The following is a 23,136-nucleotide window of genomic DNA, read 5'->3' as shown; positions in this document are numbered from 1 at the left end:
AACCCAGAGAATGGTTAACTCTTTCAAGGGTTATGGAGGCTTTCTTTTTTTCTTTCAATAGCCTGGGGACTTTTTGGGAGAGTTGACAAATAAGGTTAATCTTATAAATGAAACAAAGCTACTTGAAGCGCACACTGCCAAAGCTGCAAGTCTAAAGGGCCAATGAAAGTTTAGAGAAAACATATTCTAAGGTGCAGGGGTTAAAAAGTTATTTGTGAAGAATATATGGGGAGCAGGTGCATATGGGCAATTTATGGCTTCTAGTGGTATAAAGATGGTTTCGTCACTGCATTTCTGTTTAACTCTGTATGCCCTCTCATTAGCCTCTCCTCTTCAGTTTCATAACGCCTGCAATTTCAATTTATGACTTCATATCTGGATTGTGTTCTGAGCAATACAGCAGGCAGGTTATCCTGGGGCTCCAATGAGCTCAACTCTCCAACCAACCAGAAAAGTCTGCCTCTCTACCAGCGTTCAGAGAAAATGATGTCAGGAGGGGATGCTTAGACTCAGACAGTCAACAATCGAGGGGGAAGAGAACAGACTGCATAAAAGTCAACACAAAGTCCTTCTGAGAGTTATCAAAATATGCCTTCTGATTCATACACTGCCTCACTTTTCACTTCTGTGGTGTGCCCCAATTTTCTTGGACAGCTGCCCTTTATGATATGTGTATGAATAAGTATTTATCAAATGACTTTGATTTTGACAATTCCATAAAGAGGTTTTATACCTTCATTTAATTTTTGAAAATCTGATAGACAAACAATAAGGCTGCGTTCACATGTTGCAGCTGGGTTGTTTTTTTTTTTTTTTTTTTTGCAATTGCAGCCAAAACACACTACCGTGATTTTCAAAAATGTCATCAAAATCACTGCAGTTCTACCGCAATCACAGCCAAAAAAAATGCAACTTGGCCACAATGTGTGAACACTGCCTTTCACCTTATTCACATGTCACGTACACAAATGAAAACAAAACAATTTTCATCAGTGTGCTAGATCCAACTTTCTTCAGTTTTTGGTCTCTGTGTCCGTTTTTACCATCCATATATGTCGTTCAGTTTTCTTGTTTGAGCCAAAAAAAGTCCTTTTCTTTCGCAAACCCTTTGACTTGCAATGGTGAGTTTGGCCCACAAATCAAAAGGCCCTTATGCCGTTTTTCTGTACCACAAAAATGCCATCAAAATAGTAAACTTTTTTTTTTTTTTTTAAATCTTAGGCCATGTGCACACGATGCATTTTTCCTGCGGATCCGCAGCGGATTTTACCACGCAGAAACACTGCGGATCCACAAAGTGATTTACAGTACAATGTAAATCAATTTAAAAAAAAAAAACGCTGTGCAGATGCTGCGTTTTTTTTCCGTGCGGTTTTTGTGCGGTACAAAAAATGCAGCATGTCACTTCTTTTGTGCGGTTTTCCACTTGCTCCATTCTCCAAATCCGCAGGGGGAAAACCGCAGTGGAAAACAGCACAAAAAACGCGCAAAAACAGGAAGAAATCTGCAGGGAAAAATGCAGGTCATTTGAACCGCGGATTTCTTCAAATCTGCGTGGAAAAATCCGCAGGAGGAAAATCTACGTGTGCACTTAGCCTTATACTCACAGCTCCACCCCTTGAACTCCTCACTGCTACCGGTCCGGTTCATCGCATCTTTGGACTTGGATCGTCGTCATCAAAGGTGAAATCCCTAGACCTCAGTTGGTAGGCTGAGACTTCCAGGTTTGCGCATGCGTCCCTCGGTGAGACGTATATTGTCATCAAGTGCGTCACAACCCTTGTGGGCACATGCGCAACACCCTCCCCGGACTAGAGATGAGCGGTGAAGTGAGTATAAGGATTTTCACTATTTTTTTTTAAGTATCACATTTATTATGCTCTGGACTCTAGAGACCCAAGAGTATAATAATGACATTATATTCGAGGAGAATATTTCTTTGTGGATCGAATTTCCAGGGAAAAAACACGAACAGACGAATAGGAATATTTTGCACTCATCTCTAATGTAACATGTTCTATCCAAAATTAGAGGACAGATTAGAAACTATGATTTATTAATGGGGTCTAACAGACAGAATAAACAAGGCAAAGCAGTCTTGCCCCAAAGGTTACAATAAGATTAGGATCTGGCTGTTTTTTGTGGATTGTACTTGACAAGACAGTAAATTGGGTTAGTTTTTGCAGCAATTTTCTCAATCTAGGCCTAGATTATTAATGAGATTGATCTAAAAATACATTTAGGTAAATAATTTCTTTGAAGTAAGAATTCTACTATTTCTACAGTTAGATAGCTTATGTATTGTGCTGATGCAGGTACAATAAGATTAAAAAATAGCAATTTAATAAAAAAATTGTAATTAAAAATGACAGCTTTCTTTGTGTAAGAGTGAATACAGAGTTAGCGGTCAGTCATTGATAAGACCGCCCACTGGAATGAAAATCCCAGAAAGAGCAGAGGATTTAGGCTGAGTTCACATGTGGCGTTTTTTTCGTGGCGGTTTTAACCACGCGATTTTGCAGCGAAAACGCAAAAAATAAGCATCCCACACATTCCTATGGGATTCCGCAATGCTGTGCTAATGCTGCGGTTTTTACCGCGGCGGAATCGCTTCGCGGTAAAAACCGCAGCATGCTCATTAATTTTGCGGAATTGCGGCGATCCCGCACCCATAGGAATGCATTGTTCCGCTTACTTCCCGCATGTGGCTGTGCACACCATGCGGAAAGTAAGCAGAACATTTTCGGATGATACCCACGGTCCGGAGGACAGGAGACTGTCCTCCGGGCTTTGAGTACCATATCCCTGTAAAAAATAGAATTTAAAATAAAAAATATTGTTATTCTCACCTTCCGGCGTCCCGCGCAGCCTTCCCGCTTCTCTCCACGCTCTCGTTCCCAGTAATCCTTTGCGAAAATGCCCGCGATGGCGTCCGTTCTCGCGGGATCGCGAAGTCTCACGGTCATTCGCGCGACGTCATCGCGAATTACCGCGAGACATCGCGATCCCGCGAGAACGGACGTCATCGCGGGCATTTTCGCAAAGGATTACTGGGAACGACTGCGCGGGACGTCGGAAGGTAAGAATAACACCATTTTTCATTTTTTTTTTGCATTTTATCTTTTACTACAGATGCTGCATAGGCGCCCTCAGTAGTAAAAAGTTGGTCACACTTGTTAAACACTATGTGTGACGAGTGTGACCAACCTGTCAATCAGTTCACCAAGCGATGCTACAGATCGCTTGGAAAACGCTAGCATTTTGCAAGCTAAATACGCTTGCAAAATGCTAGTTTTTCCGCAGGAAAATCGCGGGAATTTAAAATGCGATTTTCCCGCGGAATGGAATTCCGGAATTCTCGCGGTAATTTCCGCGAGAGTTCCGGTATGTGTGAACTTAGCCTACATGATTAAAGAACAGGTTATCCTGAAACTTTTCTCACAAACCTTATATCAATCTGCTCAGCTCCCCCTGCTCTATAACATGTTGCGCTCAGAGTGGTCTGAGTTATCACGGTGACAGGCTTCCTTTAAAACCTATGAATGGTTTGGCGCTTTTATCAAGATCAGAATATTATAAAATGATACTTCATTTCAACCTTATATACACACTGCAGTATAGTCATAGGTGGTGTGGAACTAGAAATGGCTTTTGGACAAAACCTCTATGAGGGCCCGCAGGTGATACGTCCCTCTGGTGCTGTAAGTAGGGGCAGTCATATGCATTATTATCTTCATGTTGTAATCATACTGTTCATTAAATTACCTGATATCTTGAAGACTTCAGTGACATCATTATCCACAATGCCAGCAACAGAGAGGCCATCTTGTAAATGTTGTCCCGCCTCCACCTCATGTAGTCTTTAATATAAAAAGAGAAGTGTCACTTACAGGTATTTTTATGTGATCAGAGCTTAAATCTAGAAATTTCCCTAATTAGCAATTGTTCATTGCATGAACCATTAACACCTGCCACAATGTCTAAGATGGACAAAGTAAAGCAAGGCATGTCACGCGTTGTGTTAATTGTGGAGAGTAGCGCTATGAAGCTGTTCACACAGTAAACACAGATTAATTCATTGACCCCCTTCACTGACTATAGGATAGCGACCGTGAAATGTAAACATCAAATCCCTGAAACATTTCGGACTAAGTTAGTGCCACATATAGTAGTAATTTTTTCTATATGATTTCAGCTATTTTTGTTTTATTTAATAGGGAGTGGTCCACTAAAAAAAAAAAAAAAAAAAAGAGTGATGACAGCATACTTCAGACTCACTCTCCTCTGACACCGTGCGGTCACACAATGTAGAACACTAAGCATTTCACTGATGCTCCAACAGCACAAGTAAGCTTGGGATTTGCTTCAGGTTGCCATCTCATTCTGAACTGGTATTAGGCGCTAGGGATGTCATCTTTAAGACCAGATTGAGCGCCCTGGACAGTGGATGTTCTCAGACATTTGCCCCGTATTCAATGTTCTCTACACTGGCACTAGTGGCATATTTCAGAACCATAGCACATTCATGTAAAGCACAGCACAAAGCCCTACTGTTGTAAGTAATGATCAGGGTATGAGCTGTCTGGGTTGGATAACGCAGCCCAGACTGAGCATCCTTCCTCCATTAGGTCAATTAACTAAACAAATAAAGGACGGTAATAAAGGGAAAATACTTTAATATATCAGAAAGCCCACTCCTAAATATGACTGCAGAGACTGAGCACCACTCTGATTAATCACATGTAAAGGAGATGCTCATGAATAACAGGGATATGGCGGCTGCCAGCAGAGCGCTGATTAATGTCGCACACAGCACTCGGCTATTCCACCTTCTCAATAACATTCCACGAGTCTCAAAGCCGAAAACGCTGCCAGTCTTTTATGTGCACCCCAACTATTGTGGAAAATGGTCATCAAGTCTCGCAAAGTAGTATAGTCTAGAGCCGAGAGGAGAGAAAAAAAGATAAGTGAGCCGTCTAGACAAATGAAATGAAAACATATGAGCTTAGCGGTCACTTTCCATTATATAAAACAACTTGTCAAATTGTTATCTAACCCTCTAATCGCTGCCCACGGGAGACCATCTTCAGGGGTTGGAACGTAATGTGTTTATTAAATGGATCATATCAGCGTAAGGATTAGGAGAGTCAAAATAAATGTACATGGAAAATAATGAGAGCTATTCTTTCCAAGCGTGGCTGCAGAGAACTTTAATTTCCCTCCGGGTCTTAGAAACTGCTAAATGTTCTCTTCACCTGTTCCTGGTCAAAAGTATAACACTGTGGGGTCACGTCACGCCGTAAATGACCACACCAATAGCATTTCATTCTAAATCCTATTTACACAATGCTCTCTACACAAATTCTATAAAAACAAGTCTTTTTTTAGCCTTAAAAGTGATATAATACAGATACAGAAAAGGATTTAAAAGGGTTTGTGGCGCCCCCAGGAGTATGGTCGCCGAAGTGGCTTTGCCTTCCTCCAGGGGAGGGTAATGCCAGGCTTGGAGGCAATGATGGGTCTTTCTCGCAGTCAATCTATGCATGCCACACAGTTCCACTCCAGGCCAGCAGGGGGAACTCTGAACCGGGATTAAGGGGAGAAGTGCTCTCTGAGGGCCAAGAGGAAGGGGTGGTTGGTTAGTTAGTTAGTCTGTGGAGGGTGAAGTGTGGAGACGTGTGGAAGGAGCGCTGAGATACAGCTGAGAGGAAGAGCTCATCTCTGGAGAGAGCGCATGAACTGGAGCCTGGTCTCCATGGTTATACGGATACTTACGGTCCTGCAACAGACACCAGAGGAGTAGGAGGCTGTAAAATGCCCTACTCCCATCTAAGACTTGAGGGCACAACAGCAGCTTGGATATTGAGCCGGGACTCAGGAGAGAGGAGTCCCTGAGATAGGCTACAGCTGTCTGCCGTGCAAGTGAGTTTCTTGAGAACATCTGACAGAAGGAACTTCAGTGTAACTTGGTACTGGAGATCCCGCAAATAAGCGCTAGTAAGGAGACTGCACAACCCATCTGCTGAGAGAGAATCCCTGAATTGCTTCCAGGCTAGCCTGCTCGAATACCATCTGTAATCAGGACCTGGACTGCAGTTATCAAGTAAAGGTACAGAAATTGCACCCCGCTGTGTCTTGTCTGCTTCCTACCTTTCCGGCACCACTACATCTCCGTGCCAACCACATCTACACTGCCCTGGGACTATAGCTTCACCTGTGGGGAGCTTTTACATCTTTGCTGCACCATACCATCAGTCCCAGCAGATCTGCATGCAGCATCCGCTTAACACCTCCCTTGCCGAGCACCACAGGTGGCGTCACAAACTATTCATCTAACTACATTCCACCATTCACATCTTCCTATTACTTGGGTGCCCAGGGCCACAGTCCGGGTCACCACTGCTGTGACACATCCCACTGATACCGGCCCGGTACCGAGTACCCCACAGCCCTGGGAGGGCGACCCAGCTTCACCTGAGACATTAAAGAACCTATCCGGGACTTTAGAAAAGAAGGCATGTAGTTACTAACAGAGGCAACTACCTGTCTGTTGTACCTGGTGCTGGTCATTGACCGCTCCATCCAGAGATTCAGCTACTCCCTGTCAACAAAGCAGCAGGTTCTCTTCCTGTTGGCAGGGCAGGACAACTGGTGTCATGCTGATTGACAGCCTGCTCCTGCTGCCTAATTGGGAGAATTCAGCTGTCAATCAGTATGAAACCAGTAGTCCCGCCCTGTCAACAGGAAGAGAAGCTGCCAACTCTGCTGAATCTCTGGCAGGAGCGGTTAATGACCAACGCCGGGTACAACAGACAGGTAGTCGACTCTGTTAGCAACTACAAGCCTTTTTTTTTAAAGTCCCAGATATCCCATTTAAAGGAAATCTATCAAACCCCAAACTATTCACATACACATGTAACTATTTCAAAGACATGTTCAGCAATACCTTTACATGGTCAGTCCGTACCTCCATTACTGAGAAATCAATGTTTTAATTAATAATCAAATGAGACTGAAGCCTCTGTCACTCCAGCTCTATTCTTTGCCCAGCACAACCCCCTCCTACTTGACTGACAGACTTTATGCTGTGCAACTTCAAGCAAATGAGGAGCCAGTCAAGCAGGAGCCAGTGCTGGGCAGGGAATAGAGCTGCAGTGACAGTGGCTTCAGATCTACAAATATCTCTTCAGCCTCATTTACGCTGGCCATGTAAAGTTAATGCTGGACATATCTACATGCACAAATAAATAGTTTGTAGTGTGAAATCCTGCTGACAGATTCCATTTAATTACATAGAATATGTCATTCATTTGTGATAAGTTGCTGCCTGAAATCCTCTGACCACCTAGCAGCAGAACAGGGGCCCCTAAGTCTTTGACCCACCCAACTTTCCTTCTATCATACATTAATGGCATATCTGGGGAATATGTCAGAAAGGTCTCGGATGGAAAGTCACTTTAAAACATTGTTAAAACAGAAACGAATACACACTGCACAACTCCCAAACTGGGTTCCTATGTACTGAACATCATCATTCTAATAATCTTGCTGAAAAGGATGTACAATTCAAGAAAAGATCTGTATCATTCAATGGCTCTTCATATTCAATGTGTTATGAATGGGTCACGGAGGAGAAAAAGTACAACAAGCTAAGTCACAGAAAACTAGAGAGGTTGGTAACTATGCAGATTGCAGATCCTTGATCTTACAACACAACTAGCAGTAGCCGTGGAGCGTTCCCACGATGTTCCTAGACGCCTCGTCACAGCCGGAGGACTAAATAAGCCTAAAGCAAGAAAAGGGAAAACTAACTGCCCAAGAGCAGACCCCAAAGGAATAGATAGCCCCCACACATGTATTGACAGTGAAACAAGATGAAGGCACAAACACAGGCAGGAAAATAGGCTGAGCAAATGATGGGGCCCAAACTAACTAGACAGGAAAGGAAAGACACTGTCTACAACCTGCAAAAAACCCTACAAAAATCATGTCCAACACTTCTGATAGCAAAATTAACCCTGAAGTCACTAGACTTCTCCCACTATATCAGCACTCTGAAATATTCTGAGACAGAGCAAAAAGAGACCGAACTAGTAAGAGACAAAAAGCCAATTGGCAAATTACTGATAAATAAGAGTGGAAATTCAGCACAGCCCCCAGCAGGGGCTGGCTGATCACACCAAAAAATTGAATAGACCAACAAAATCAAGTGTGAACATTAGCAGAAAAACTTAGCTTTAGATGACTGGAACAGAGCTGAAAACCAAGAGTTGACAAGCCAGAAGGAATCACCAGCAACTGAATAGGGCGTCGGCTGTCTTAAATCCAATCTGAGACTCCTGAGATCCAATCGTCATCCTCATTCTCAGGTGGCAGATTTCCACCGATCAAATCAGCCTCTCTACCTCCTGTTACCACCAGAGGGAGTCTGGAAGGAGAACTCACAACTGGTGAACCAGAGAATGAACTCAAAACAGTACCCACCCCTTGAGGAGGGGTCACTGAACCCTCATCTACGCCACCAGGCCGATCAGAATGAGCCCGGTGAAAGGCACGAACCAATCTATTGGCATGAATATCGGAGGCAGAGACCCAAGAATTATCCTCCTGACCATAACCCTTCCATTTGACCAAATACTGGAGTCTCCGTCTAACCAAACGAGAATCCAATATTTTCTCTACCTCATATTCCACTTTGCCTTCAACCAACACAGGGTCAGGAGGTGCTGCCATAGCACTGGCTCAACAAACCTCTTCAACAGAGATTTGTGAAATACGTTATGGATCTTGAACGTAACTGGAAGAGCCAATCGAAACGAAACAGGATTAAGAATTTCCAAAATCTTATAAGGACCAATAAATCTTGGCTTAAATTTAGGAGATGCAAGCTTCATAGGAATATTCCTAGACGACAACCAAACCATATCACCCACTTTAAACTTTTAAATCGCTGGGCCTTTTCCTGAGAGAGTGACAACTTATCCACCACTTGGTCCCATATCTGCTGCATTCTCTTAACCACAGTATCCACACCTGGGCAGGACGAAGATTCCACTTGCCCTGAAGAGAATCGAGGATGAAACCAAAAATTACAGAAAAAGGGTGACATCAAAGTGGCAGAACTAGCTCTATTGTTCAGTGCAAATTCGGCCAAGGGCAAAAATGAGACCCAATCATCCTGATCAGCAGATATAAAACATCTCAAATAAGACTCCAAGGTCTGGTTTGTTCTCTCAGTCTGTCCATTGGTCTGGGGATGAAACGCGGAGAAGGATAACTGAATTCCCAGATTGGAACAAAAGGCTTTCCCAGAATCTAGAAACAAACTGGACTCCTCTGTCGGACACAATATTCTCAGGAATCCCATGTAACTGAACCACCTGTTGTAAAAACAAGGGCACCAACTCAGAGGAAGATGGCAACTTTGGGAGTGGTACAAGATGGACCATCTTCGAAAATCTATCACAAATCACCCAGATAACAGTCATTCTCTGAGAGACAGGAAGATCAGAAATAAAATCCATTGAGATATGGGTCCATGGCCTCTTGGGCACCGGCAAGGGCATCAGCAACCCACTAGAATGAGAACAGGGTTTAGACCGAGAACAAGTCCCACAGGACTGTACAAAATTCCTGACATCACGAGATAAGACAGGCCACCAAAAGGACCGACTCACCAAATCTCTGGTACCAAAAATACCTGGATGATCAGCCAATGCGGAGCAATGAATTTCAGACATCACTCTCTTTCTCCACTGGTCAGGAACATACAATTTTCCCATAGGGCAACGCTCAGGTTTATCCTCCTGAAATTTCTCCAGGGCACGTCTCAAATCAGGCGAAATGGCAGAAAGAACTACCCCCTCACCTAGGATGGTAGTAGGCTCGATCACACTAAGAGAATCGGCAAAGAAACTCCGAGAAAGGGCGTCTGCCTTAACATTCTTAGTGCCCGGAAGAAAAGAGACCACAAAATTAAAATGGGTGAAAAACAAGGCCCATCTAGCCTGTCTAGGATTCAAGCATTTGGCCGACTCCAGATAAATCAAATTCTTGTGATCGGTGAGGACCACAACTTGATGTCTAGCTCCCTCCAACCAATGTCTCCACTCCTCAAATGCCCACTTCATGGCCAACAACTCCCGATTCCCCACCTCATAATTGCGTTCAGATGGGGAGAACTTTCGAGAAAAGAAGGCACAGGGATTCAGCTTAGAAGTCACAGGGTCTTTTGGGGACAAAACAGCTCCTGCACCAATCTCAGAAGCATCTACCTCCACCTGAAATGGAAGTGAGACATCAGGTTGCCGTAAAACTGGAGTTGAAGTAAATCTCTGCTTAAGCTCCTGAAATGCTGAGATAGCCTCAGGAGACCAATTCAGCACATCAGCGCCCTACTTGGTCAGATCAGTCAGTGGTTTGACAATACCAGAAAAATTACCTATAAATTTACGATAGAGATTAGCAAAACCCAAAAACTTCTGGAGGGCCTTCAAAGAAGTAGGCTGAACCCAATCATAAATGGCCTGTACCTTGGCCGGGTCCATTTCAATAGTCGATGGAGATAAGATAAATCCCAAAAATGAAATCATCTATACACCAAAGAGGCATTTCGATCCCTTAACAAACAGGGAATTCTCCCTCAAAATCCAGAACACAGTCCGGACATGTTCCACATGAGAATCCCAATCACTAGAAAAGATCAAAAGATCATCCAGATAGATGATCAAAAACTTATCCACAAGGTCACGGAAAATATCATTCATAAAGGACTGGAAGACAGAAGGGGCATTAGTGAGCCCAAAAGGCATCACCAGGTACTCAAAATGTCTTAAGTATTAAACGCCGTCTTCCATTCATCCCCGTGCTTGATGCGAATAAGATTATACGCCCCCCCTGAGGTCAAGCTTAGTAAACCAGCAGGCACTCTTAACTCTGGAGAATAAATCAGACATCAGAGGTAACGGGTACTGATATTTAACCGTCATCTTGTTAAGGGAACGATAATCAATACACGGTCTTAATGAATCTTTCTTGGCCACAAAAAAAAAAACAGCACCTAAAGGTGACGAGGATGGTCTAATATGACCCTTCTCCAATGACTCCTTAATATAGGATCGCATAGCATCATGTTCGGGTACTGATAAGTTGAAAAGCCGACCCTTGGGAAATTTACACCCAGGCATCAACTCAATTGCACAGTCATAACTCCTATGAGGAGGCAAAGACGCAGACTTGCTCTCACTAAATACATCAGAAAAATCGGCTAGATAATCAGGAATATAATGAGACTGAGGAGAGGTGGAGAAAACAGGAGCGTCCCTAAGAACACACTGACAACCCCAACTCACCACAGACACAGATTTCCAATCCAAAACTGTATTATGAGTTTGCAACCAAGGAAAACCCAGAACAATAGTATCATGCAGATTATGCAGCACCAAAAATTTACAATTTTCTTGGTGGTCTGGGGCAACTCGAATTGTCACCTGGGTCCAAAACTGAGGTTTATTCTCCGCCAAAGGAGTAGCATCAATACCCCTCAAAGGAATAGGCGTCCGCAGCGGCGTCATGGAAAAACCACAACGTTTAGCAAAGTCCAAATCCATCAGATTCAACGCTGCTCCTGAATCCACAAAAGCCTTCGTGGAAAACGTGGATAAGGAGCAGATCAGAGTAATTGCCAAAAGAAACTTAGGTTGTATACTGCCCACAGCAAATGTGTGTGCAAAACATTTCTCTCGTTTTGGGCAGACAGAAATAATATGAGAGGCGTCTCCACAGAAAAAACACAGCTTATTACGCCTTCTAAACTCCTGACGTTACACCCTAGACAAAACCCCATCACACTGCATAGATTCAGACGTTTGTTCAAAAGGTGGCAGCGCCTCCCGTGTAGTTTTACGTTCACGTAAACGCCGATCAACTTGAATGGCTAATGACATAGAATCATCCAGACCAGAGGGAACAGGAAATCCCATCATAACATCTTTTACGGTCTCTGATAAACCCTTCCGAAAGAGAGCTGCCAATGCACTATCATTCCATGTAGTAAGGACCGCCCACTTTCAGAATTTTTGACAGTATAACTCTGCAGAATCCTGACCCTGGTTTAATGCTAACAGGGTTCTCTCAGCTTGATGAACAGCATTAGGTTCATCATACAACAACCCAAAGACTTGAAAAAATGCATCCACATTAGTCAGAATAGGATTTTCAGGTGTCAGAGAAAAAGCCCAATCCTGAGGATCGCCGCGCAGCAAGGAGATGACAATTTTAACCTGCTGAACAGAGCTCCCCGATGATTTAGGCTTCAAGGCCAGAAATAATTTACAATTCTTAAAATTCAGAAATTTAGACCGATCCCCAGAATGTGACTGAATGAGGTAGGTGGAAATTCCCTGCACTTCAGCAGCCAGCTGCTCCACACGATCAGACAATTGCTTAATCTCCATTAGGAAAAAGAAAAAAAAACCTGCGGCTGGCCCCAGAGAAAAAAGAGGAAAAAATATTTTTAAAAAAATTCTGACACTTTTTTTTTACAACTTTTTCCTGCTTTTGAGTACCCTAAAATCTGCGGTATGGCTGGTGATTCTGTTATGAATGGGTCACCGAGGAGAAAAAGCACAACAAGCTAAGTCACAGAAAACCAGAGAGGTTGGTAACTATGCAGAATACAGATCCCTGATCTTACAACACAACTAGCAGTAGCCGTGGAGCGTGCCTACGATGTTCCTAGACGTCTTGTAACGGCCGGAGGACTAAATAAGCCTAAAGCAAGAAAAGGGAAAACTAACTGCCCCAGAGCAGACCCCAAAGAAATAGATAGCCCCCACACATGTATTGACAGTGAAACAAGATGAAGGCACAAACACAGGCAGGAAAATAGGCTGAGCAAATGATGGGTCCCAAACTAACTAGACAGGAAAGGAAAGGAAAGACACTGTCTGCAACCTGCAGAAAACCCTACAAAAATCATGTCCAACACTTCTGATAGCAAAATTAACCCTGAAGTCACTAGGCTTCTCCCACTATATCAGCACTCTGAAATATTCTGAGACAGAGCAAAAAGAGACCGAACTAGTAAGGGACAAAAAGCCAATTGGCAAATTACTGATAAATAAGAGTGGAAATTCAGCACAGCCCCCAGCAGGGGCTGGCTGATCACACCAAAAAACTGAATAGACTAACAAAATCAAGCGTGAACATTAGCAGAAAAACTTAGCTTTAGATGACTGGAACAGAGCTGAAAACCAAGAGCTGACAAGCCAGAAGGACTCACTAGCAACTGAATAGGGCATCGGCTGTCTTAAATCCAATCGTCATCCTCATTCTCAGGTGGCAGATTTCCACCGATCAAATCAGCCTCTCTACCTCCTGTTACTACCAGAGGGAGTCTGGAAGGAGAACTCACAACTGGTAAACCAGAGAATGAACTCACAACACAATGTTGCCAAATGCATTGACAGCAACACTGATGCGGTGATCTACCACAGATATCCTTCTTAGGCCGGGGTCACACTTGCGAGTGCAATGCGAGAAACTCGCACAAGTCTCTTGCATCAATACTGCCGCTGGCGGTTCGGACCGGAGTGTGCAGCTGCATGTCTTTCTATACAGCCGCATACTCCGGTCCTGAGTTCCGCCGGCATTTCTGGCGAGAGACTTGCGCGAGTTTCTCGCATTGCACTCGCGAGTGTGACCCCGGCCTAACATGGAGATGCCGCTCATTTTTAGATAATTTTTAGCTGGGCTATGGAATTGGTGTTTTGCACGCTTGAATTCAGTTATTAACGTTTTGGGCAACTTTATAATGTATTCTGTGCAGCTCTCCTCTTAAGGTACTAAAAGAAGTTGTCATCTTAAAGTACGGCTTTGTTTACATGGGGGAGTAATGCATAGACCAGACACTAAGCTATGTACATGTCCCTTATCTATGGAAGTGTTCAGTGTAAACAGGAACACCTGTAGCCAAAACTCTGGACTTTTGTTCTCAGAGACAGAAATGCTAAACAAAGTTTGGGCCTTTAGTAGATAAATGCCACTGTCAGTCTTGCAGGGGTGCAGTGGTCTACCTTCCATGTGTCCTTCATAGTAAATCCACACCATTGTAGAGAACATGACAGAATGTTGTTAAGCTGTAAAGGGAAGATGTCACAATTATCACGGTGCCATGATGGTCACGACCCGCCATTCTCTACATTACTAGGGTAGAGGCACCATAGGCACCACTTGTAGCTTGCTGGTGCCACCAGGTAAAGCACATTAGCTCCTTTCTTACTCCACTTTTCACATTGACACCTTCAGATACAATGAAGCAAAATTTGCATAATAAAACAAATCACCCCTAAATCCTAAGGATCACATTGGGTTATGACAGGTGTATTTTAGTAGTCAAATTAGAAATGTACATATGGAGTGAAAATATTGCTACGTGCTGAAAAGAGCTGGAAGAGTTAAAATATTAACCAGTCAAGGTAGCTCCTTTTCTTTTCATGGCTGCCTTAGAATCCCGACAGGTCATTGATGTTAAAATGCTGCCGGACTGTTTGACACTTGCAATTTCCATTTTCTTTTATGGGGTGTAACAGAGACACAACAGTGTCAGATTGCTACTTTTCTGGTCGGAGCCATTGCAGGCGCTTTGAGAATATTTATTGCATTCCTACAAGTCTTGATGGACAAGTCATCACCTCGCCCTACACTGAACAATTCATTTCTTTTTTTTTTATGTTTTTCTTAGGCATAATTTGAAGATTAGGGAGGAGTTTATGAAACAGCGCACATTTGTCAAATCTATTGGGATGATGTAATAATGTATTAAGATGTTAGTTTTAGTACCTGCAGCAGAGAGCAAATGTTAGTGCAATAGGGTCACTGCGAGGTTAGAAATGACTCTTAAAGGAAAAGTAGGACTATTGAACGTTGGCGTGTAATGAGTCACTGCGCCACCTAGTGGGAGCCTGAACCAAAACTGTCAGAATAGCTGGGATTTCATTATAGTGAGTAGAACGGATATTTTCTAGCAGCGTCGGTGTGTTTTTTTCTATTGAGTACAGCTTCGATATTTGTCACTGCTGATCATAAGAAGGGACTCCATAACACCCATGCCCTGAACAAGTAAACAGCCAGTTATCTCTGCCGGGGATTTGGATACTTTTAGAGATCAGAATGACCAAGAAGCCACAGAATCCAGTTTAGTTATAGTGAATGGCTATGTTACAAAAACTAAAGAAAGGTTGGAGGCAGAAGATGATGAAAGTCAGAAAGGTTTCAAGCGTGCTAGTGCCTTCTTCCTTCTACACCACCAATGTAAATGTTCTCACAGATCCGAAAATACGACTATATTACTAAAGCGTACATGTGTACAATCTCCGCCGTTCTTTAATCAAAATATGTACAATGAATGTTACACTTTAATTCCCATTCACTCGGTTAAACCTAACGTCTATATGAATGTATATATATATATATATATATATATATATATATATATATATAAATAATCAAAAATAGAGAAGATTGAATGAAAAAAAAATCTAGGCATTTAACTGTAGAGAGTTAACCCATTCCTGCAATCAGATCCACCTGCTGCATCATTCCTATAACTCCCTCTGTATGTATCGAGATCGATCAGTCTTTTCAGTTTAAGGCTATGTGTCCACGATCCGGATGTAGCAGCGCTTTGGACGCAGCACGTGTTCACTGGGACCAAAATGCTGAATTCTATTGATGACATTGACACGCTGCGGTCCTGGAAGAGGAGCCGCATGCCCGTCTCCCCGGATGATCCGCAGGCATCTCTGAACATATACTGGACATGGCATTTCTAGAAATCCCATCCACAATGCTGTGACATCTGGCCGCTGCGGTTTTAAATATGCAGCGTCAAAACTGCAGCAATTCCTGAACGTGGGAACGTACCCATAGGCCACTTTTACACCTGCAGTATTTGGTCGATATTTTTCCACAGTAATTATAAACCAAAACCAGGAGTGGAGCAATCAGAGGAAGAGTATAATAGAGACCCGTCACCACTTCTGGATTTATCACCCACTCCTGGTTTTGGCTTACAGATACTGATGTGAAATACTGACCGAATACTGAATGTGTGCACGTGGCCTAATACTCCCCCTTTCAGCTAAGATGGTAAATGTTTAGTTCACATGGATGCACTGATTTCAGTCAGTGACATATTTTACACATTTCTATTTTTGGAAATTTATATTTGGCAGACATTTATCAAAACAACTGCGAATGAAAAAAATTTTTTGTGTAAGAATATGATTACTTAGCTACAGGATGGAGTTTTTAGAAACTTCAGAATAAAGTTGAGATCTTGGGAACTTGTCTGTCTGGACCTGTGTGTGGCTGCGTGCAGATCTACGCTGTGATTGTACCTAAGATCTGACAGTCTATATACACATATGGACACACATCTATCACATCACTAATCGGTCCTCCAGTAGCTAGAATTGTAATGAAAGCCCCAATATTTCGGTGCCTGCTATCTCGTCACTAATCCAGCTCTTGGTGTATGCATCGCCAACTGAGAATGGCAGAAAGAAAGCGTACATTGGGGAAATGCCCATATGTTGTCAATGGTCAGAAGAACATATTGTTGGGTTATGGCTTGTACTTAGTGTGTATCCATCATATCATGTGATGGGCCAGTGCAAGCGGGAGACACATATACCTAGATAGGGAACATGTACATTCATTCTAAACTATCTGGAAACTGCAGCTGTCATTGTGTTTGGTTAGTGACATAATTAGCGCCCGCGTGCTGCCCCTCCCCCACAATGCTATTGTATGGACAGTATATGCACCTAGATTGATTTATGTCCCAATCCGCTCCCTAATCACAAGGGTCTAAGTGAAAACAGCAGAAGAGCTCAGGATCTACTCTACCTACAGACTTTATTTTTGGCACCAGGTGCAACATTTTTTTTATACGTTGCAATGACCTCAATATCTAAAGAATGCAATTGAGAATGCATGGGTCATCACTATGTGTCATTCCTGACATACGCCATAAAGTTAGGGCTTGTACCCCAGCACTTGTAGGGTTAAACTCTACGAAGGCTCCAGCTCAAGGGCACACACTCCTGAACACTACAGTACCTGCTACAGCAAAGGAATGGGCAAGAAGATCTGCCATGCCCTGCGCTGGTAACCCCTTCCTCTCCAGAACTAATGGGGCAATCAGCTCTCACTTGCAACTCAGAACATAGAGCAGACACTCAAGCCATCATTTCAGATATAAAAGCCTACTATATATATAAAATCATATATAAACCTACTATATATATATATATATATATATATATAGTGTTTAGATATTTGACTTACACCTGTATGCACATACTGATAGTCCTCTGCTATGACTAAGCAATCAAAGAAAGGCATATTTGGAAAATGACAAGTGACACCTATTTGACAACTCACCCTCCTAGTCCTGGCCCCCAAAGTCTTCTTCACGTATATCTTCTACACTCTATGTGCTCCTAAGTCCAGACTGTGTCAGCAGCAATCTGCCCTTTAAATCTTCATGCTCTTCTGTGATCGGCGTGGCTCTGGCCGGGGGCAGGGGGCATCTCTGTGATCAGTGAGGGTCTGGCTCAGCTGTGACCCGCAGCGGGAGATTTGCACAGCTTCTGGGTACAGCTGGAATCTGCCTCTGCTGCACCAGTCAAGCGGCTCAGTGCAAATGCAACAGGTCTGCCGGTGACAGCCAGAGAAGCCGGCTCACGTCCCTCAGCGCCACCTACTGGGCGTCTTGGTGAAGTGCAGTGAGGGTCTGCTTTAAGGGTTCCCAATGGAAAAGCAGCTGTGAGCAGACAGACATGCTCCTGTAATACAGTAGCTGAAGCCAAAATAAAAAGGCAGGGTTCCTGGTAGCTCTTAGACTTTAAGAGGCCCAGGGGCAACCTGATCTGAAGGATTTCCATCTCAGCTTCTTTACATTTTTTCCATTTTAAACTCTGACAGGAGGGACAGCAAAATGAATCACATTTAAGACCCCATATACACAGTTATGGGAGCATATACCGTCTAATGAATAAGTCACAGCGTGCTCTAATTGGGACCAACGCTCGCAATTTATCTTGCCGCATACATATTTAGTCTTAAAAAGTCTTATTATTTTACCTCTGCCATTAATATGTGACATATTTTAGCAGATTGCGTGTGCCAACCTGTAGGAATTTATAGAATTATTCATTTGCAGCTTTCCCTACAGAAACAGTGGAACGGCGACGTCAGCCTGAAGAAACGCTTTGGAATTAGGATTTCAGAGGTATTTCGCTCTTAAAAATAAACACCACGGTCCGCAACATGATTATGAAGATGATAATAATCAATAACAAATAATAATAGATTTTAGTTGTATAGCGCCAACTTATATCCTTGCTCTTCGCAACCAAGACAAAAGATGGAACGCAAAAGGTTATAAAGGGCAGGTCACGAGTTTCCTAATAAGCGAAAGCTGCTTGTCCGTCCACTTACATAACGGAGGGGAACATATACAGTGGTGCGCACTCTTGTAAGGAGTGCAGGAAAAGTAAAGTTAGTACACGGCCAAGAGTCTGTAACACAATTGTGTGACGCAACACCTGCTTTTATAGAGCACCTGCCACCTCGCCTGACATGCCTGTAATTGCATACCCCATGAAATTCCAATTTTTTGGGGCAGCTTTTCCATGAACACTGCACCGAGCAATTCTACAAAATACATGAATACATTGGCAAGTGGGTGTATCAAGGAGAATGGTGCTACTACCTATATCATGCAAACCGTCCCAATTTTTGCCATGACAGATTCGCAAGGCAGGTCACAATGAGGTTTGCAGGGGTTTGCAAAGCCATATCCAAAAATATGCATTTTTGGAGCATTCCTGAGCCGCAGTGGGAAGCTGGTCCTACATTTCCAACATATTGAGTTCTTAATGTTGGTAATTGCCGGCTACGGACACTGACAGCTTGAGGACCTTGCGCAAGAAATGTCTGGGCACCGCTCCCTGCTCGGCACACCGCTTATGAAGAGGGGAATCTGGCCATAAGAAACCTGAAGCCTCGGACTCCGAGCAACAGGACAGATTGCGCTCATTATTACCGCCCTCAAAGCAGTGGCATAAATACAAATCACATGCCCCATATCAAAAGTTCAATTTGGGCCACCCACACCTCTAAAAATATATATATATTTTTTTTTTTACTGAGAAGGAGATATATACTCTATATACATATATACAGTGGCATGTAAAAGTTTGGGCACCCCTGGTCAGAATTACTTTTATTGTGAACAGTTAAGCAAGTTGAAGTTGACATGATCTCTAAAAGAAAAATAAAACTATAAGGTTGCACCATGAATTACTAAGAATGATTACTCTAGAACACTGAAGCTGCATTACTGCCATAGAAAATGGGAAAGCGCTATATAATGTATATAAGAAATATTAATCTGCAAAATTGCTATGAAAAATTACAGTAAAAAGAAGGTACGTAGTGCATAGATTAGGCAATATATGTGAGCCCAACAGCCAACGTCAAGGCATCCTTCATTGTTGGGTCCCTGTCCTGGGCAAGAAGCCTACAATTTATGGGGTAGGAATGAACCAGGTAACTAAAAACACCTGACGCTGATAGGAGTAGGAGTGCACATGTCCAAAAAGGGTTTCATACAAACAGAGAAAAAGGACCAGCACATCCAAGCTAGTGTGAACAGGTGGCAACCAAAAAACATTTTGCAGATTAATATTATATATATATATATATATATATATATATATATATATATATATATATATATATATATATGTATTATGTTGTGTTTTCCTGCAACAGGGATTTTTGCCCACTCCTCTATACAGATCTTTTCGAGATCTTTCAGGTTTCAGGGCTGTCGATTGATTACGAGTTTCAGCTCTCTGCAAAGATTTTCTATTGGGTTCAGGTCTGGAGACTGGCTAGGCCACTCCAGGACCTTGAAATGCTACTTACGGAGCCGCTCCTTAGTTGTCCTTCATGTTTCGGGTAATTTTCATGCTGGAAGACCCAGCCACGACCCTTCTTCAATGCTTTTAGTGACATAAGGAGATTGTTGGCCAAAATCTTGCAATATACAGTGGGTACGGAAAGTATTCAGACCCCTTTAAATTTTTCACTCTTTGATTCATTGCAGCCATTTGGTAAATTCAAAAATGTTCATTTTTTTTTCTCATTAATGTACACTCTGCACCCCATCTTGATGAAAAAAAACAGAAATGTAGAAATTTTTGCAAATTTATTTAAAACGAAAAACTGAAATATCACATGGTCAGAAGTATTCAGACCCTTTGCTCAGTATTGAGTAGAAGTAGCCTTTTGAGCTAGTACAGCTATGAGTCTTCTTGGAAATGATGCAACAATTTTTCACACCTGGATTTGGGGATCCTCTGCCATTCTTCCTTGCAGATCCTCTCCAGTTCCGTCAGGTTGGATGGTGAACGTTGGTGGACAGCCATTTTCAGGTCTCTCCAGAGATGCTCAATTGGGTTTAGGTCAGGGCTCTGGCTGTGCTAGTAAAGAATGGTCAGAGAGTTGTTCTGAAGCCACACATTTGTTATTTTAGCTGTGTGCTTAGGGTCATTGTCTTGTTGGAAGGTGATCCTTCGGCCAAGCCTGAGGTCCAGAGCACTCTGGAAGAGGTTTTCATCCAGGATATCTCTGTACTTGGCCACATTCATGTTTCCTTCAATTGCAACCAGTCATCCTGCCCCTGCAGCTGAAAAACACCCCTATAGCATGATGCTACCACCACCATGTTTCACTGTTGGGATTGTATTAGACAGGTGATGAGCAGTGCCTGGTTTTCTCCTCACATACCACTTAGAATTATCAAAAAAAAAAGTTCTTTCTTCGTCTCAGACAATAGAATTTTATTTCTCCTAGATTGGGAGTCCTTCTTGTGATTTTTTTTAGCAAACTCTATGCTGGCTTTCATATGTCTTGCACTGAGGAGAAGCTTCCGTCGAGCCACTCAGCCATAAAGGCCCGAATGGTGCAGGGCTGCAGTGATAGTTGACTTTGTGGAATTTTTTCCCATCTCCCTACTACATCTGTGGAGCTCAGCCACAGTGATCTTGGGATTCTTCTTTACCTATTTACCTAGGCTCTTCTCCCACGATTGCTCAGTTTGTCTGGACAGCCAGGTCTAGAAAGACTTCTGGTGGTCCCAAACTTCTTCCATTTAAGGATTATGGAGGCTACTGTGCTCTTAGGAACCTTGAGTACTGCAGAAATTCTTTTGTAACCTTGGCCAGATCTGTGCCTTGCCACAATTGTGTCTCTGAGCTCCTTGACCAGTTTCTTTGACCTCATGATTCTCATTTGGCCTGACATGCACTGTGAGCTGTGGTCTTATATAGATGGGTGTGTGCCTTAACAAATCAAGTCTTATCAGTTTAATTAAACACAGCTGGACTCCAATGAAGGAGTAGAACCATCTCAAGCAGGCTTGGAGTGGCCCACCAGAGAACCAGAGTGTGACGAACGACAGCTTACGCTGAGTCGTTTTTCCTTTTAGAGTGGACCCTCTGGGCCGGTGCACCCACCCACCTAGGGCGAGCGAACCTAGTGAGAACCCACCCCCTGTACAGGGAGGGCCAGGGACAAGACCAAGGGGGTGAGCCACCACGGCAGCTGGACCAGACGGCCATTAGGGGGACACTATTGAGTGTCAGGCAACAGGACGAACAGGATAGGAAACATAAAGCGAAGTCACAGGATTTCTTCAACAAACGTGGTTTCACACTTTAATCAGGTGCAAGGCATAAACAGGAAATCAGGTGCTGAGCACAAGCAGTGAAACACGTCAAGATGCATGCAAGGGCACGCCAAATGTTCCAGACATAACACGTGCAAGAAAACATACCAGAGTCCCGGGCAGGGTACGTGTTAGGGATCACACAAGAGTTCTTAGAAGGGATGCGTTCTAGGACACGCCAGAGTCCAAGACAAGGTGCGTGCCGAGAGACACGCAGGGTGCAGGAAGGCAGGGTGCATGGAAGGAGACACGCCAGGGTAAAAAACAGGTGCGAAGGCATCGGACTATGGAAGACTGGCAAGGACTGACAGGATCCAGGCATCAGGATGCAGTCATCTGGTTCCAGACCTCTGGCAGCGGTCGGCAGGCTTCGGGAATCCAGCAGACAAGCCAGGATACGAGGCAGGGTGCGTACTAGGAGCCACTCCATTTTTTCGAGGCAGGGTGCGTGCTAGGAGACACGCCAGGATCAGGTTCAAGTACGGAGGCCTGCGCATGCTGAGGGGCATGCCAGGGACAGGTTCAGAGCAGACTCCTGCGCGTGCAAAGGAACCCGCCAGGGTCAGGTTCAAGGACGGAGGCCTGCGCATGCCTAGGGGCATGCCAGGGACAGGTTCAGAGCAGAGTCCTGAGCATGCAAAGGAACACACCAGGGTCAGGTTCAAGGACGGAGGCCTGCGCATGCCGAGTGGCATGCCAGGGACAGAGATAAGAAACAGACTAGGACCTGTGCGTGCTAGAGGGCACGACAGGGTACATGGCAAAACCTGCGCGTACTTTTATAGAAGCACGGGGAGGTATGCCAAGGGCAGGCGAGAACCTGCGCGTGCTATAGAGAGTACGTAGAGCACAGTGCAGAAATAGCGTGAAGTGCAAGGAAGCACAGAGAGCACGGCTGGGGCACTGGCTAGCTGATCGGTCTACAGCACTAACAGGTGGGCAAGACTCCAGCGAACCCGGCTGAGGCATAGAAGGTGACACAGCTGTCACTGACCGACGAGCACGGCTGAGGCACAAGCAGGAGGCTAGGAAGGCCAGGCGCATGCAAAAGGCACATGAAGCAACAAAGCAAAGCAAGACAAGAAACAAGGCAGAGCTAGGCAGGTACGGAACACGGAGCGGAAACTAGGCAGAAACACAGAGTCAGATCAGAGCGAGAACAGAGCTATCAGCAGAGCGTGGGCCGAAGCCCAGAGCCGGACAAAGCCAGAGCCTTGGGACTAGTCAGAGAATGTGCTAGAGAGCACCATAGATCAGAGAGCAGGAATGGTGCGTGAGCCAGGTGGCACAAGAGGGCACCATAGGTCAGAGCAAGGGAGAACAGGCAAGAA

General features: G+C 43.9%; 1 protein-coding gene across 1 annotated transcript in view; it reads right to left on the bottom strand.

The window, feature by feature from the left end:
- The window catches only part of ADAMTSL3 (ADAMTS like 3), a 774,261-nt gene extending 756,569 nt beyond the window's left edge, over nucleotides 1–17,692 (bottom strand). Inside the window, exons 1-2 of the mRNA XM_073568559.1 lie at nucleotides 17,449–17,692; nucleotides 3,766–3,860 (exon numbers count right to left, since the gene is read on the bottom strand). Coding sequence (XP_073424660.1) covers nucleotides 3,766–3,855 — 90 coding nt within the window. The 5' untranslated portion in view covers nucleotides 3,856–3,860; nucleotides 17,449–17,692. The remainder of the gene's footprint in view (nucleotides 1–3,765; nucleotides 3,861–17,448) is intronic.
- Nucleotides 17,693–23,136: the final 5,444 nt, after the last annotated feature.

This window comes from Dendrobates tinctorius, unplaced genomic scaffold, assembly GCF_039654945.1.
Source record: "Dendrobates tinctorius isolate UK_male_01 unplaced genomic scaffold, ASM3965494v1 ptg000022l, whole genome shotgun sequence".
Classification (NCBI taxonomy): Eukaryota; Metazoa; Chordata; class Amphibia; order Anura; family Dendrobatidae; genus Dendrobates; species Dendrobates tinctorius.
Note: the sequence above shows the minus strand (reverse complement) of the source record. Positions and strands in the feature narration are given on the sequence as shown.